Source organism: Trachurus trachurus (assembly GCF_905171665.1).
Source record: "Trachurus trachurus genome assembly, chromosome: 16".
NCBI classification, from domain to species: domain Eukaryota; kingdom Metazoa; phylum Chordata; class Actinopteri; order Carangiformes; family Carangidae; genus Trachurus; species Trachurus trachurus.
The window spans coordinates 21,307,113-21,324,299 of record NC_139902.1 but is presented as its reverse complement, the minus strand read 5'-3'; the positions used below and the strand labels follow the sequence as shown (position 1 = coordinate 21,324,299).

The 17,187-nt window shown below is 39.8% G+C and overlaps 1 protein-coding gene across 1 annotated transcript in view; it reads left to right on the top strand.

The window, feature by feature from the left end:
• LOC310999374 (CUB and sushi domain-containing protein 3-like) overlaps positions 1-17,187 on the top strand; it is a gene marked incomplete at both ends in the record, with an annotated part of 211,290 nt that overhangs the window by 178,115 nt on the left and 15,988 nt on the right. The window contains 3 exons of the mRNA XM_083989775.1: positions 1,590-1,766; positions 7,810-7,992; positions 13,450-13,623. Of these exons, the coding sequence (XP_083845901.1) occupies positions 1,590-1,766; positions 7,810-7,992; positions 13,450-13,623 (534 nt within the window). The remainder of the gene's footprint in view (positions 1-1,589; positions 1,767-7,809; positions 7,993-13,449; positions 13,624-17,187) is intronic.

Below are 17,187 nucleotides of genomic sequence, written 5' to 3'. Positions count from 1 at the left end.
TCCTTTTGTCCCACGTCTGTCTCGCACTACCTTTTTATCTCTCCATCTCTCCACCGAACTCCTGATTTAAAGATTGTTTTAGCCAACCCTCCACCTCAGGAGGGAGGGGGCAAGGATTCACTGGAGCCTGAACGCGTTTCGTTGCTGTCTGTCTGTGATCTAAAGCCCTGTCTAATGTTAAAGCCCATCCATCCGTTATCCACAACCTTTTACAGTCTCTGGAAAACAGTCTCTGTGGAAATTCAGCTTAATATCCATCTCACAATACCACCAAGGTCTGTTTAGTGTTTCTGTCATCATGCCTGTCTTGAATTATTCAGAGAGGAAGCCAAAAAGGCTACCATACTTTATTTTTGGCATATTTGTACACGTGTGTATGCTTTTATGGCCCATTAATGTGAGCTTCTCAGCACCTGGTGTATTTGGGTATGTGCTTGACAAATGCTTTGCAGCTCACTGTGTGAGTGTGTGTGCGTGTGTGTGCATGTGATAATTGAGAAATCACCACCACACCTACAGCACGTCTGTCTCCACTAAGAATCACTATTTCAGATTTTCCAGGCAATTAGGTGATTGAGAGAGCAAACCAGCTTCATAATTAGACATGATTTGGAGCAGAAGAAAAGCACATGAAACAAATTCTGTCCTCTCCACCTCTCACACAGATACATTTTAGTTGCCATATTCTGAAAAGGACATCTCAGTGTAAAAGGCTTCCTCTCCAGGGATTGAACATCAAACATCTAAGTTAACACTATGCATGAAGTTCAGACAAGTCGTGTCTGAGTTCGATTTGTGCTTTAAATTGTAAGGAGTGATAATTCACCATATGACCTGCAAAGATAATCTAAATAATAAAATAATATTATCTTGTCATTAATTAATATAACCTCAATATTAAAAGTTGTTAGAATTTAGAGAAGAGTCCTTAGACCCCAGCTTCAAATTTCCACATTACCCCGATGATCCCCTTCTTGTTTTACGGCAGCACTAAATGTCATTACCATGGATGTACATTACTACAGTATGGGTCTTGACAACACACAAACTGCACTTTATTTACTGATGACTCATCAATGATGTAAATGTGATGGGGATTTTGTGTAGCACCGGCGCTGCTCATTAGATTCTCTTAATAAAGCTGCGATGCTGTATACGTAGATAAGTTTGTTCTTTAATTCCTTGCTCCAAGCTTTAAAAGTAAAACAGTGTTTCTCTCCACGGCGTGATGTGGGGCACACATGTACTGTATAATGGGGAACTGTAGCACAAGCCCATAATTTCTGTCTGCCCTTTTCAGACTGTTCAACCTGAGTGCTATTTAGAGTCAGGTCAAGTAACTACAAATATTCATCGGGTCAAAAGCAAAACAGCAATTATTTCCTAAATAAATGTTATTATTCACAAAATGTGGTGGTAATATATTTTCCAAAACCTGTTAATCACCTTGAAACCTTCAGAAGCCATCTTTCTGCCACCTCAGGGGCTGCCAGTCCTCAAGATTGTGAATCACTGATATGGAAAATAGAAAATCCATTACTATTTTACACCTCTGACCTTCACCCTCTGTCTTTTCTCTGCCATTACAGCGGTACAATGTGGGAATCCAGGTACGCCTGCTCATGGCAGCATTTCCCGTGTGGATGGTACAACCTTCTCCCACTCCATTGTGTATTCTTGTATGGAGGGCTATTTCCTCACTGGCTCGCCCACACGTCAGTGTCTGGCAAACGGCACGTGGTCTGGCACAGCTCCAAACTGCACAAGTGAGTTTTAAATGCACACAAACATGAAAAGAGTCTGGAGACGTGCCTCTCGGTTATGTGGAATACACTTAAAAGGCCACTCTGCTGAACAGTGTTATGCAAAATGCATTTTCTCCTCACTATCAGTAAATTGTGAAGCAGCTGTGTCTGACCAATGATATGTGTTCACTGGCCAATAATACCAGTGCTTTGAAGAGAGAAACACAACAGTGCAAAATTCACCAGGTCTTGGTTGATCAAATTAATCTAATTCACACTTCCACCCACATTGGCAGCCTCTGAATTTGTTATCATCACTTTGAGAAATAGAACAAACAAACATATAAAAAATAGGACAAAGATGACTGGGCGCTCCCGTGGGTGTCATGAGTGCATCCAAAATGAACAAAGTGTTATCCAAGTCGTGAGGCGCTACCGACCAGTTACACATTACACATGGCCAGACTTATCGACACACTAATAAGTGTTTGTCACACATGGTTCTTTTCTGCACTATGCCATATGAACAAATGTAACATGTAACTAATCCTGAAAAGCAGATAAACACCTCTGAAAGAGGAGGCGCTTTGGGTGATCAACTGTCGTGTTAGAAAATAAGGTATAAGACATCAGATACAGTAAAACATAAATCTCTTTTAGTCGCCTTTTCCCTGCAAAGCATCAGAGTTGTCAGGCAGGTTTTTATTGTCTGGATCTCAGCAAATGAGCCTTGCAGTAATTAAGAAGTATGCCAATCTATATTCAATTTGCACCAGTATGACTATCAAACAAAATTACACATTGTTCTTCTCTCTGAAATTCACCACATTCTCTCCTCTGTTATTGAATCACAAGAAAAGATAAATGGTATGGGCATAATTTTCAATTTTGGAATGAAATGAGACTCAGGGGAGATATACACAGGGAGGGAGAAGGAGAGAAAGATTGAAAATTGCATTGAATAATAATGATCAAACATGCAGAAAGGCAGAAAAGCTTTTTTGCCTCTTCTTTCCCACTTTGAAGCCCACTGAGCTCCAAACTTTTTTTTTTTTTTTTGCTATCCTCCTGTATGCTACGGCTTCATGTTAAATTTTTAGTGGTCAGATCAGGGACATCAACACTTAAGATGCCAAGATTGGCTCAGTGTGCCTTCATTAGGGAGGCAATCATTTTCACGGTTCATGGGTAATCGATCATGTAGGTTAGCAGATCAAAGTCACACAACATCCTCAAGGTGAGAGAGAAAAGTTGCTCTAATATTTTTTTTCTTCTTCTCACACACTCATGGTTGATAAATAAAATTTATAGAGCATTTTAAGGAATTAGGAAATTAGCTGAAGTGCGTTAGAAACGAGAGTTGCTCAGTGAAATGTGACATAAAGCCATAAAGTACTTTATGAAATAAATAGTAAACATTGATTATTCAGGCCGTCTATTTGCCTTTAAACATGCTGTGATCCTGTATTTAAAGCACTCTCCACTTCCCTCCACCATTCCTCTGCTCTCTACTAGTTTATATGCAATAAACACAGTGGTCTCGGATTCTCCTTGTAGATTTGGCGCAAGGGGATGTGATTAAATGCCTATTTGCAGATTTAGAACTAACTATATTATTGACACTCCTCTGCAGAAATCTGATTCTTTCTCATAATTTTAATCAGCAACGCAGTATCCTTGAATCACTGTGCTCCTTTAATCCAAATAATGGACGTCTGACTAGAACAGACTGAAATAGGTCTCTGTTAGTCTGTTTGCACACTCCAAAGACTGATCATTGAGCTGTGAGCATACTGAATACAGAGGAAAAAGCTGTTCATGATGCAGTGTCATATGTCAGTAACAGGCCTGCAATACTTAAGCAGGGTTCAAACATGTCCTATAGTAAAGGATAAAGAGAGACCTGTTAGCTGACTAACTGCATTTAAATAAAGGTTTTACTGGAAGCAGGTTATTGCAGTGCGTGTAAACTCCTTCTCTGATTTCCTGCCTTAACTTGATTTCTCCCAGTTTTCTTGGGTGCAAGTACAGTAAATGTACTGAATGAAAAAGCCGTACTGCTGAGTTGAGTTGTTGAAGTCAACAGCCTGCAGCTTTTCCACATTGTACTGAATGAGTGGATTTATTCACTTTTCACTGCAGATAGACAGGCACATGTAAACATTTGTATTTATGTGCGCACACACGCTTTTCTAGGAAGACCACTTTTACATACGCTCACGTTTTTTAGTTGATCCAAATTGAAATTTTATCAGCTGTCTCGTATTCATGCCAGCTGCTTCTGGCTCATGTTTAGAGAGACATATGCTTAATTCAGGCTAATGTGTTTCAGAGTAATTTTGGTGGCTCAGACTCAAAATGAATCGAAACACAAACACTTATGTACAGTTGAAAAAAAATGCACATGCACACTACTGAGCATATTCTTGGCTACAGATCATCATAATTAAGATACTCTGACTATAACACTGGAAACAAAAAAAACTTGCATCACTTCATAGCCAGGAATTATATGGCCGATTGTGTATTTCCCTTGTTATTATGCCTTTATAAAATGTGAACATGCCCATTAATATACTTTTGCAATATTTAGCATGCTAAATGTCCTAACTTTAAAAGATGAGTGGTGACATGAAACCTGCTGAACGACATCATTTTGTCACACTTATAATTAGACATTAGTTTTGTTGTCATTGCGAGCATCATACCATAACAACATTATCATCCAAGTTGAAACACTGCTGGGAGCTGTTTTGTTAAATTATTACAGTAAGATATAAAATCAAGTAGTCTTCCACTGCCTTTTCATTTCAAATTTATTCACCAGACTAATGTAGTGAATAATTAAAGGTTTTGGCAAATTTACCAGATTTTCTACAGTCTCGTGTATAAATGACGAGTCTACTCTCCAGAAGCAAACATTATTTGTCATTTGCTTATGAAATTTTACTTATTATATACATATTTACGATGAGAGCAAGAATCAATTCATATTTGTACCTGATGTCTTAGAAGATGAATATCTGGAACTGGAAACTGGGATCCTGACAAGTATCAAGGATATAATTTATTGATACTGTAGATGCTGGGTGTGGCTCAATTTCTCAGCACATAGCTATTTATTTATTTTATTAAGGATCCCCATTAGCTGATGCCGTAACATTCAGCTAATCTTCCTGGGGTCCCCATGAAATATCCAAAAGCATACATACGTACATATTAGTATTCAAAATACGTATAAACCCCTAATAGCCAGAAACACATCTATCTGGATGGATAGAGACTGCTTTGGTGCCAATGGTAAAAGACTGTTTTATGATGTAGGAGAAGTGAAACTGAACAAGTGGCAGAAGGAGTTCACTATCTGCAATGCCTTGCCAAGAAGGGTTCAGGAAATCAGATAAGGCTGACAGAGTATTTTATTTATTACATGATTTCCATCAAAGGTAGGCAGGAGAGCGTATGTCCTTCATCATGAGCCTGAAACTCATTAATCACACTTAGAACCTCTGAGAGGGGATCTCATCTGATTTTCTGCAGGATACGCTTTTACCTTTCACTGTCATACTTTAGTGTGTTCATTTTTTAAAATAGATGTATCCAGGATTTGATTCATTATTGGAGTAAACACATACTGTCAGAAGATACTTCTCTATGTTCAGAATTAGCAGCTTTCATATGTATCCTGTCAGGCTACAAAGTTAGTTTCACCCAGCGATGATAAATGTGTCCAAGTGTTGAAGTCCTTGGCTGCAACAGAAAATAAACAAACAGAAATTAATTTAAGGGAGGAGGCGTTTGCAGGGACAGCCATATGCATCAAACTGGCTTCTTACACTAAGGTGAACAAGTCAGGAAAGATTTTGTAATAAGTACGCACAAATTAATGCTGTAAGATAAAACAAGGGCTATGAAATAGCAATCAGATAGAGGCTGGCAACTTATAGATTCATCAAACACACTACAAGGCAAAGACCTGACAATGGAGTGGGCCAATATTCAGCCATCTGTTTACTTTAGAGGAATCATGCCATGAGAATATCAGCCAAGGACAGGGAGAGGAAGAGGCTGAACACAAACTTCAAGAAGACAGGAGCAGGAGCACCACAGTACTATTATTATTTTTACTGAGCCATACCAAACATACAAATCTGAGCTACTATTTGCATTACCGTGACAATACAGTGTCCCCTCAGGGGCATACAGTAGTACAACAGATGATGTGTGATGATGCTTTGAATACTTGGTCATAGGCTAATATGGTAACAGCTGTATCTTCAGCTTCTGTGGATATTTTTTATCTTCACATTACTGGTAATAGAAGTCATGAAAGTCATTGTATAGCTATTTTTATTGCTCTGCATGCTTAATGCTGCGCAGAAGCACAGAGTCATTATGCATGATGATCCATTGCCGTTACCTTGATTAAATTATGCAAAGCCACTATCAGGTTGCTACAAAATAACCTCACCAACATTTATGCTTCACACTATTCATGCTACACTCTTGTATGGAAGTGTCCAGGAGGACCAGATAGGCTAATTATGTGGATATTGTTGCTGTCGACTGAAAACCATTAAAATACCCATATTTGTTGATTGAGCTTTCTAATTGAATACATTTCTCATTATTCTTCAATCTGAGAAATGCATAGTCAGAAGCCTCGAAGCTAAGCTGTTTTTCATGACAGTTGACATTTTGGAGATAATTGATACTAATTTGATTTAATTGCATCCTTAATGTGGCATTACAATGGAGCCCCTGTGTTGTAGGTACTAGGCAGGGTCTTAATGGCAAAGATTGTCATGTATGATCACCATGTTGTTTTGGCAACGACTTTAAGTGCTGTTCTTTACATGAACAGTTTAACACTATACCCATTGAACTTGTGTTTCATCACCTTGACGAGGAACTCTGGCTGACAAGAGGCATCTATACTTGTTTGGTTCGGGTACACCTTTATCATGATTTGCCAGGTCAGATTTATCAGAGCGTTTAAAAAGTCACTTTCTCCGCTTTAATTGCAATTTGGATGTTGATGTGAAGGCTATTTACTAGTCAATTTACAAGTTGGAATGTGGCATAAATCTTGTAACCAAGCTCAATTCCTTTTATATTAAGTCCTCAGTTGGGTATGTTGAAGTTTTTATGGTGGAAAAATTCAGCCAAACCGGTTTATCATCTAATAGTCTGAACAGTGATGAACACCAACAAGTACCACTCTGTCATGTTTAAGAGCTAATAAATGACCTGTCAAATGCACATAAAAGACAACGCTCAGGGAAGTGCTGCGCTCAATATGTGGAGCCACAGTTCATAACCGCTCAGAACAATTTCAACAATAGTTGTAAAAGAAAGCAAGGAAGTGATTCAGAGTTACTGATGCCAACCACACAATTAACACCTATTAGGTGACAAACTTGTCTTGTAACTTGTACTCTATTATCTTGTGCAAAAATGGTCTGTAGTGCTTGACAACTAACTAAGAGACATGTACATGCTCCAGCAAATTATCTCTGTAATCAGTATGAACGCTCCGTGAAGGATGGAGGATCAAGGGGCATCCTCTGATTCTTTAATGCACCATTTATGTGAGCCATTCTCATTATGTACAACTATATTTGGCTCAGCTGTTCAGAACTTTTGAAACAAATATGTGCCTGAGAGGATGATTATTAAGGCTGAGAGGATAATTACTAATCATCAGAAGCTCTACACACCCCTTATGTCTGCAGCATGTGATGCAGCAAAAACAATAAGTGTATTGTCATGCCCCAATGGCATAAGTGAACAAATGCAAGATTAGAAAACCACTAACATTGCAAAAGAAGGCTGAAATAGAAAATCTAGTGGACAAAGCAGCTCCTCTCCTGTGGTCATTTGATAAGCTCTCTTTCTTCTGAGCCATAATGGATAATTATATCAGGGACTAATTATACACTAATTATAAATTGATGTTTTATGTTTGATATGCTGTGTATTTCATACCAGAGTTTAGCATGATTTAATTGACACTTAGGATGATTTCTGATTCATGTTCCCTCTTTGTGACCATCAATGACAGTGATCACCTGTGGAGACCCTGGTATTCCAGCAAACGGACTTAGATTTGGTGATGACATCACCGTGGGCCAAAACGTGACGTTTGCGTGTCAGCCGGGTTTTGTGATGATAGGAGGGGACGGCGCTGTCGCAAGGACCTGCACCAACAATGGCACCTGGAGTGGCACCATGCCAGTGTGCCAAGGTAAGCACCACACACAAAGGCGACCCCCTCACAGACACTGCGTCGCGCACAGGCGGCAGTCAGTCAACCTTGATAACCATCAGAATGCGCCGTAACAACCTTGGCACGCTAGCACACTGTCACGTACAATATAAAGTACATGCTTACACCCTGAGATCTAATGTGATTAGCAAACAAGGTGACACCGTACTTCCTATGTGGCCCGCAGTGTCATATTGTTCACTTCAGTGTGCTGATAACAAGCTCCAACGATACATTAGATTGGATATCTGTGAGACAAACACACACTTACATATAAATTAGCTGCAGGCGTGCTCACAAGTACTGTATGCATACTGTGCACCCATGTAAGAACAACATACAATGTTGAATCTGTCTTTCTATGCTACAGTATGCTGAGTGCAGCACCACACCAAAAGCACTATATTGTAGCAGGCTCCTAAAGAAGAAGCAGCTTTGCTCAAGTTGGTTAAAAAAAAAAAAGCAAATATTTAGAGCACTTGATCTAGGACACGCTGTTTCACCCACACCTGCATCTCGACACGCACCTGTGGCGGCACAGAGCCCAGGCTAAAGTTCCAATGACACCTAGTGATGGATGGCTACCAAGTCCTCTGCATCACAACAATGATCCCTATCATTGTGTGGCAACAGTTAATCACTGGCTTCCTTTGTGTAAAAGTTTGTGCACACTATAGGCTCAAAAGGACGTAGTTCTTCTACGCCCATCAGCACGACATCGCTCAGTGATTTACGATTCTCCAGTGGAGGTACCGATGTAATGTAATGTAATACATGTCTGCCATCGACGCCCCGAAAAGTAAAAAATTGCAGGGAAGATTAGCTTGTGCAGTGAACAGTTCAAAAGTACACCAGGAACAGGAAGAGCCCACGAGGCAAATGGTGGCTCATTGTTGCTAAGGAACTGTTCCCAGGCTGCTCTTGCTCAGTTACAGCGAACAGAGCTGCTGTTGTATTTGCCTCTTGAGAAATGGGAAAGGACAAATGAAATGTGAGAAAGAGGCACAGGCTGTGAGACTGACATGCTCACAAACATGAAAACAGGAAGGAAAAATATACACAAATAATTAATTGGAAGGCAGAGAATTATAGAAAATACAGAAAGATTCATAGAAAGGGAATTGGAAAAAACACTGAGCCTGTTGATCTTTTATCCTTCTTAAGTAACGACTGTTCTTGTTTCAAGTTATACTCCACTTATAAGAGGCTGTGACTGTATGGACCCAGAAGCAGCCTGCGCCATTGCCATTCCATAGCGCATGGGGAGCTGTGGTTTTACGCCACATACTTCTTACCCTCCTCAGGCTGCCTGCATGACCTTGCCTAGAAGTTTACAACATCCAAACTGACACTGATTTGTAATATTTCATGGGCGTTTCATTATTAACATGCCTTGTTCCGTGGTATGCCGTAGCTGTTGGAGGAATTGATGGTCGCACAACTGTTACAACCCAAGGCAGTTTAAATGGATTGAGAGAGAGGCAGAGCATGGATGTTTGTGTGTACGCATGTGTGTGTGTAAAAGTGTGTGAAGCTCCTAACCTCGGAGCTCTAATCCTTGACAGCTACCGCAGCAGCTCAGGCACTCGGCCCCCGACGCTGCTACGCTTGATGGGGGTGGTATGAAGAGGAGCTAAACCCTAGACCTTACCCTTCCTCATCACACACACACACACTCACACACTACCATGCATGCATATAATCAAATGGGAGCATTCAATTACACTGTCTCTCTCATGCATACATAGACACAGACGGTCGCACACCTTACACTGGCTCCCACCGCTGCTGCTGCCTGAGTGTTGTCAGCTTGTACTGACCTGTATGCATTAGTCAGTGAGATACAGGATCCCCTCCCGCCTTCTCTCACTCTCTCTGCTGCTCTCAATTTTCCAGCAGCACTTATTTCTCTCATGGGGTAAATGAATAAAAGAAAGGGAAAAGAGAGGAATTTTGATTACTAAATAGGTGTTCTACTGTGTATTAATTTTGCCACTTCTCAGTGCGTGGATGGGGTATTATGGGGGAATACATATGCTTTATAGTTTTATTTTTCTCCTTTTGGCTGTTTGCTCCCTCTCCACTGGTCTCTTCCTAACACTATCTGGGACAAGAAACAGAACAGCTTGCTGATTATCACAGTTTTTTTATCATCTCTCTGCCTCTGACAGCCCACGCAGCCATTGGTTTTGAAAAGGACTGAGAAAATATCTATTTCCTTGCATCTGAAACGGAAAACAATACTTCTTTCAGTAAGATTAGTAACCCCCCCCTTTTTTTTTTTGCATGATTGGGTTCAAGTGGAAGGTGCAGTGGTTCACGCAGGGTGAGCTGTTTGAAATTGTCATGATGCGGGGCATCTGTCATCTTGTCATAGATTTAGTTGATGTGCAGCAGGGACAGGAGTTGATATTCCAGGGAGGGAGGGAAGGACAGAGAGGAGCAAGTGAGAGGAGTGGGGAAGACAGAGGAAGAGAGAATTTAAGACTAAGAGAGAGGAAGATTTTACGTGTGCCGAATTTGTGCATAATTTTGCACTTAATGCATGTGCATCAGTGCTAGCCCCAGCGTTTGTGTGTGGTGTACAAGCACACACTGCCTGATGACACATCCTAAGCCTCGCCCGGCAAGGATTCAGTTTGAATCCCAGGTTTGGCGTGTTCAGCTAAGAGGCACTAATGCTGCTTAGAACTACTTAGTGAAATGGGGACACTCTCTGCTTCCCATTCAGTTCTGCCTGCCACCCATGCCTTTATTATGATTTTTTACCCCCATTTTTTCAAAGTAATTTCTGATGCAGCCCTTATGGGATTAGTAGGCCTACTCCTCTAATCAGCGTAATTTCCTGACTTGCACACGTGCACTTACACATTGTCCCTCCATCTGTCTTACTTGGCCCCTCTAGTCCTTTCTCTACTGTAGAGAAACACATACACACCCAAACCAACTTTCTACACTGCAGCAACCAGCTGGGCATTTTAGTGAGGTGATTCAGACTGAAGTGTCTTTTTTTTCCTAGAGCACTAGATGGAAATCCCAAATTGAAGACACTCTTCACTAATTCATTAACATCAAAGAGAAACAATTTCAAGTGAACTTGTTTCTCCTTGAGAACCTGAGAAACAGAAATATTAAACAAAACATGTAACACCACAGATCTCAACATCAGTATGGTTTTACCACAAAGTTGTAGCTCTATTCACTGTGGTCTAAAAACATTTCCAACTGTATGCTTCATATGCATTATATGTTGTATATACAAAGCATATATGTTTTATCCTGCTGCGAAATGTCTGTATGGAAATGTTTTTGGATCTTCTGCCAACCAAGAACAAAAGGATGTTCCACCTTGGAGACAATATCCCGCAGTGGCCTGTTCCACATCTACTGTAATTCCTTTTGTAGAAAAAAAAAACAATGTTTCTAAACTTTATGTGGCAAGAAAGTTGTCCATCTTGTGCCGACTTTGTTGTAATCCTATCAAAATTGCTGAATTAATTAGAAGCTTACTCATTCACAAATTATAGCTTCAATATTGTGTAAAAACCGCTGGTCGGGAGTGAGTTGTACTAATAAAACTGAAATTGTGTGTGCATGAAAAGAAGCTACATCAGCAAGAGAGCTTACTGTATCAGTTTCGATTTATTTTTATCTATCTCTTTATTATCTTTATATATATATATATATATATATATTTTTTTTTTTTTGCCAACTCACCCACATCAAATCAGTTTATTTATAGAATATACTGTAAAATAGCAAACTGTTATAGTTTACATGGTATTTACATAATTTTAAAATTCAACAGAGCCATTTATTTTAAGACAGATTTAAGCCTGAAACAGGTTTGAACATTTGTCACTAGATGATGAGGAGCCAAGTAACCCTGAAGCGCAGAGGTTGATTAAAGATAAAGAACAGAGTATTACTCAGTCATTTAGTGTACACTGATTCTTCTATCCAGCCAAATACAGCAGCAGGCAAATTAATTAGTCTCTCCTATGGGAACTAATAAGTGAAATCACCTGCTGTAGTTTTAGGTGAGTGTTAAAATCAGCCCGATGATCCTAGCATGCAGCATGCCAGGTTTAAATGTAGAGAGTGACTGTGCTTTTAGTGAGAGAGAAGGTCAACATGCACAGTATTAGGTTTGCAGCAAATTGTGGCAGGTGGGAGGCAGATAGGTGAAGTGTCCAGTGGTCAGGTAATTTCAAATCTGAGACTCAAGTAAAAGCAAATCCAATCTGCCTCAGCTCAGTGTGGGTACTTTTAATGCAGCCAGCTGAAGCAGTGGGTGAGTTTGCCTCTGTTCATGGTCCTGTCCCCGGGATTCCCACAGGGCCTGTCTTGTCTTCACAGGGCTGCATCCAGTATATTTTTGTCATGTATTTGCTAAGTGAAAATGACTATGTCGTCGTAGTGCCAAAAGACTCAACCTTAACTTGAGAGCCAGGTGTTAACATGACACTTTAAGTAACTGGATTTGTAAACTAAACATCTGATCTTAGACAGTTGCATGACTTGGATAAAGCCTGACTTCAATTTGCAGATCTTTGTTCAAGTGTGTTGGCATGCATGAGTGTGTCTAAAAGAAAGAGAGACTTGGGGAAATGAAGGGTGTTGAGGGAGGATAGTAATGGTATAAAACAACTGCTATGATTTATTCACATCCTTAAAACCCATATCCCATCTGCGTCCCCATGGGTTCATCTTGAAGTGTGTCAGAACAAACTCCAAGGTTTATTATGCATTCATTTATTACATTTGTTGAGCAGAAAGTTTATGGCTTACACAGGCGCAAGATGTCCCTTCATTTCTCACAGAAATTATTCAGTATAGTGCAAACATAAACGGCAGAAAAATTGCACACAGTCACAGTCTAAACACAGACCATTTCTCTGGGCTAAAGACCTAGTTTTCACTCACTCATATTCCACATTATGCAAAACGGTGGATTTGTGCCATCTCCATTGCCTCTTGATATTGAAAAATAGCACTAGAATTTGAAACATGCACTGTAATAATACATTTTGACAAAATATGTTCATGTTTAACCTGCATGAAGAAACTGACTTGAATCCTGCTGCGTCTGCAAAAGAAGCAATACTGAGGAAATATTGAAAAATGTTGATGTGCATATGAATGGGATGGTTAAACCTGTACGAATGACCGTTTATTGGGTCAAAAGCAGTTTGTTTCACTGTTCAGTATATTGAAATGTCCTTTGACTTCTGCTTAGTCTGGTTTCTGTTGTATCGAATGGTGAACTTGCTCGTTGGTTTAATGTCCTTTTTCCAAATTTGGAAATGTTATGTCTTGCTCTTGAGTAGGACTTGGTTTTCTCTCAGCTACAGTACATTATCTTTTTGAACCTGCTTTGTACATCACCTGTTCTCTGATCAGCATTTCTTAACTCTGTCCTCACTATCTCTACAGTGGTGACTTGCCCTACACCCCCAGCCATACCTAACGGGCTCCTTGAGGGCTCAGTCCTTGAGTGGGGTACCAGCGTGAGCTACAGCTGCCTACCTGGATACGAGCTGTCCTTCCCTGCTGTGCTCACCTGCACAGGCAATGGGACGTGGAGCGGAGACCTGCCTCAGTGCTTGCGTGAGTCACCATATCATACTTTCAAGATAATTATAGTCATGATTATAGAAGTCTCCGGTGGAAGTTGACTTGTGTTTGGACTGAAGTGGTGTTAATGACATTTCATTTACTGTCTGAAACATGGTTATTTGCACTGTGAGCTAAATTAGGTCTTTTCTATCTATATAACTTTTTGAACATTGTGAAGCATATACTGTATGGAAAGTTGAAGTCATTAAAACCTGGTTTACCGTTGCCTTTCTTCTTACTCATCTACTGATCATGAATTCATATTACACCACTGGGAAAGGGATGATTCCATACCATAATCCTGTCAGGAAAACTCATAACATTGTACATATTTCTTTGGGGAAGACATGAACAGGCATTTTCTCAAAGAAAATATTTAAACATGAATACACATGCTATTTTACAACCCACCTCACACAGTCATTGCTTTACATTAGTTTAAAGTTGTTTCCTCCAAGGCAAGCCCCCTTACACCACTTTGCTTCTTGCCACAGCAGAGGTTATCTCAAGTTAATGAAATTAATGAAATTCATGAATAAGTCATGGAATTTAACATCAAGGCCAAGGTGCAAAACCTGAATTAGGATACAAATAGAAGGAGGCAGTCTTGCAGAGATGCAGAACAGGGATTATTAGTGTTGCTCTTAGTTCCAACACCACAGTATTTTTTGTAAGCAGTCGGTCATACTTAATCCTAAAACCGCTCGCTGTCTGTGGCCACAAAATGAAATACAAATAATGTAAACAACGAGAAGGGCATTGCATCCTACCTGTTTATAAAAAAAAACCTTGATATATTTTCCATCATTTGTTCATAGATTGAATCTCCAATTTACATTTTGATTAAATGTAATTGAATTGACCTCTAGTTTTGAAGTTAGTGTTGTCAAAATGCTGATGAAGATGATTACGATCTGAATGGAACCACAAGTGGGATGTCTGGTGCTCCGCTGATACATTAAGACCCTCTCAGAGTCGTCTTTGCAAGCATAATAATAATAACCCCTGGGATGCATGACTGCTCAAGAGTGTCTCACTGTCATCAGAATCATTCTTACATTATATGAGTCAGATAGGAATGAAATATCAAGAAGGGTAAAGCACTTAGTTATATGTATGGCTCTCTGTGGATGTTTGTCGAGACTAAGTGGAATCAAAGCCAGTGCCACTAAAAATTTCCATGCACAACAGTCAAAGTGCTGAAAGATGTGTTGTTTTTTTCTGACTGTTGTGATGCATTTAAAGCATCTCCACTGTATGCTGTGCTTTTGCTTTCACTGTTTAAGTGTTCAATTTTTCACGACACTAATTGATTATAGCAGCTCTCTTGTGCAGGAATCTCTATCGCTATCAGATATGGATTTTACTGGCTCGGTACATTAATCGTGCATATAGTAACTAAGCTGTGTTGATTCCCGAATTTAAATAGTTGTAGTTGGTTTGTGAACTGGAGGGAAATTGAAGGGTTTGTTGTATTTCAGCACCACATGTCGGATCACAACAAACAAAAACTGTCAGAGACCCCGGAGTCTATTTAAAAGGGACTACAATCACTTGTGTGCTCTTTTGTAATTGATGCTAATGACAACATTTGGTGCTTCTGGCCATATTCAGTCAGGCGAACATGGTCCCATTTGGGTATTTAGCATCTGAGATTGAGCTGACAGACTGCGAGGGTTTGTGACCATGCAACAGAAGCACAGTACTTCATGCAGTCATCAGTTTTTCTAAATGGCCACGCTGCAGTTGTTTATTCTAATTCATGTATTTCAGTGTGTGCTGTTCTCTGATTTATATCCTGTTTAACTTTAAAGAATTTGTCAGTTACAAGTAGATCTGTGTTTTACCACCTACATGTTTTTACTGAGCTCCTGAGTTGTTATGATGGGTAAAAATGTCATCTGGTCACAAAATAGATAAGGTTCCACATGGTAAATGTACCATATCTACTCGCTGTCTACTGCAATTATGATGAGCAGTGTCATCCCTCAGCACACCACAATCACTTTTCCACATCAGCACCCCGAAATAAACCTGAGCTTTGGGAGTGACTAACCTTTTTGTTCCATGATGTAACATTAGCTGCCAGCTGTAACACTGTGGCTCATATTGTTTTCACCTTGTGAGTCTGGCCTGGTGTATGTGTGTCATCATGGCAACGTGTGGACAACTAGTTTAGCAGGAATTACTACAGACTACTGGGTTTGAGTTCTTTAGCAGTTCTTGTGTGATTTAGAGTTTCTGATCACATTAAACCCCTAACCCCTAAATCGTTGTCCTGGTGGTTACCCAGTGTTGGGGGGAGAAAAAAACGTGACTAAAATTGATGCAGGCAAACCGGAGTTACACCATGGCTAGACAGCGCTAGTGCTAGCGACAGTGCTAAAAGTGGTAATGTCCAAAATATCTCCGTTTATTTTTGTAAAAAAATCATCACAACAAGGAAAAAGTATTTGTTTCTGTGGCGGGGAGAGCAGGTGCTCTACGATCGGATAGTAATGTCTTTCCAGGATATTTCAGAGTTAGGCTGCCTGAGGTGAGTGATTACATGCAAAAACACAAAGTTTATACTGTTTATACTGTACTGTACACTATATGAGTTCAGTGGTGTGTCATAAGGATTCGAGTCATGTACCATAGATATTGCATCAATTTTAGTTGTGTTTTTTGCTCCCCCCAACACTGGGTGATCATCAGGACAACGATTTAGGGGTCAAAAATGACCGGAATTCTCCTTTAATGTAACAACCATGCTATATATACAGTACAGTACAGTCACAAAACTGTACAGGCGTGCAGACAACATATGAATGAAAAGTTTGGTCATAATCGTAAGTTACGATTACCTAATGACCACAGAGTTCTCCATCTCAGCATACTGTATAAGCGGCCATCACGGCTGCTGTGATCCCATCACAATATGGTCTCTGTTGTGATCTCTGCTGTTTTAATGTGTTGTAATTACATTCAATAGATCCATCACTTACCACCTAGGTTGCAGGTGTCAATGTTTGTGCAAAATTGACACAAACTGTGATTTATGACCACCTTCTATGAAGAATCTGGCTCTCTAAATGCCACCCGCTGCAGCACTGTAGAGCCAAGTCTTTGAAAAATCTGTGAATTTTACTGTGATAAATGAGACTGAAATGAAACTAAAATAATTATTTATGCATAAAATGTAAAGACAGCACTATCTACAGAATTCACAGATGCTGGCTATATAAATTGTAGAGTCATTAAGAGGTAAATCCTTTGTGTCAGTGCTCACATTGATGTCACAGTACTAGCCAGTAGTGTAGAAAATGCTGTATTTTACAGACATTTCTCATGGAGCAACTTTAAATGTGCGTAGGCCAGTAATGTTTTTATATCCATATTCAAGATTATATTCAATTTTTCAAGCATGAATGATGGTACAGTTACATTTAGAAAACAATTAGATAATCACATTCCCACTGGCTGTTTAATATCTGCTGTAAATTAATAGCTACATTTCTTCATTATTGTTTGATGTAGCATCATTTTAAAGCCATCCTGCTGTTGGACATCTAG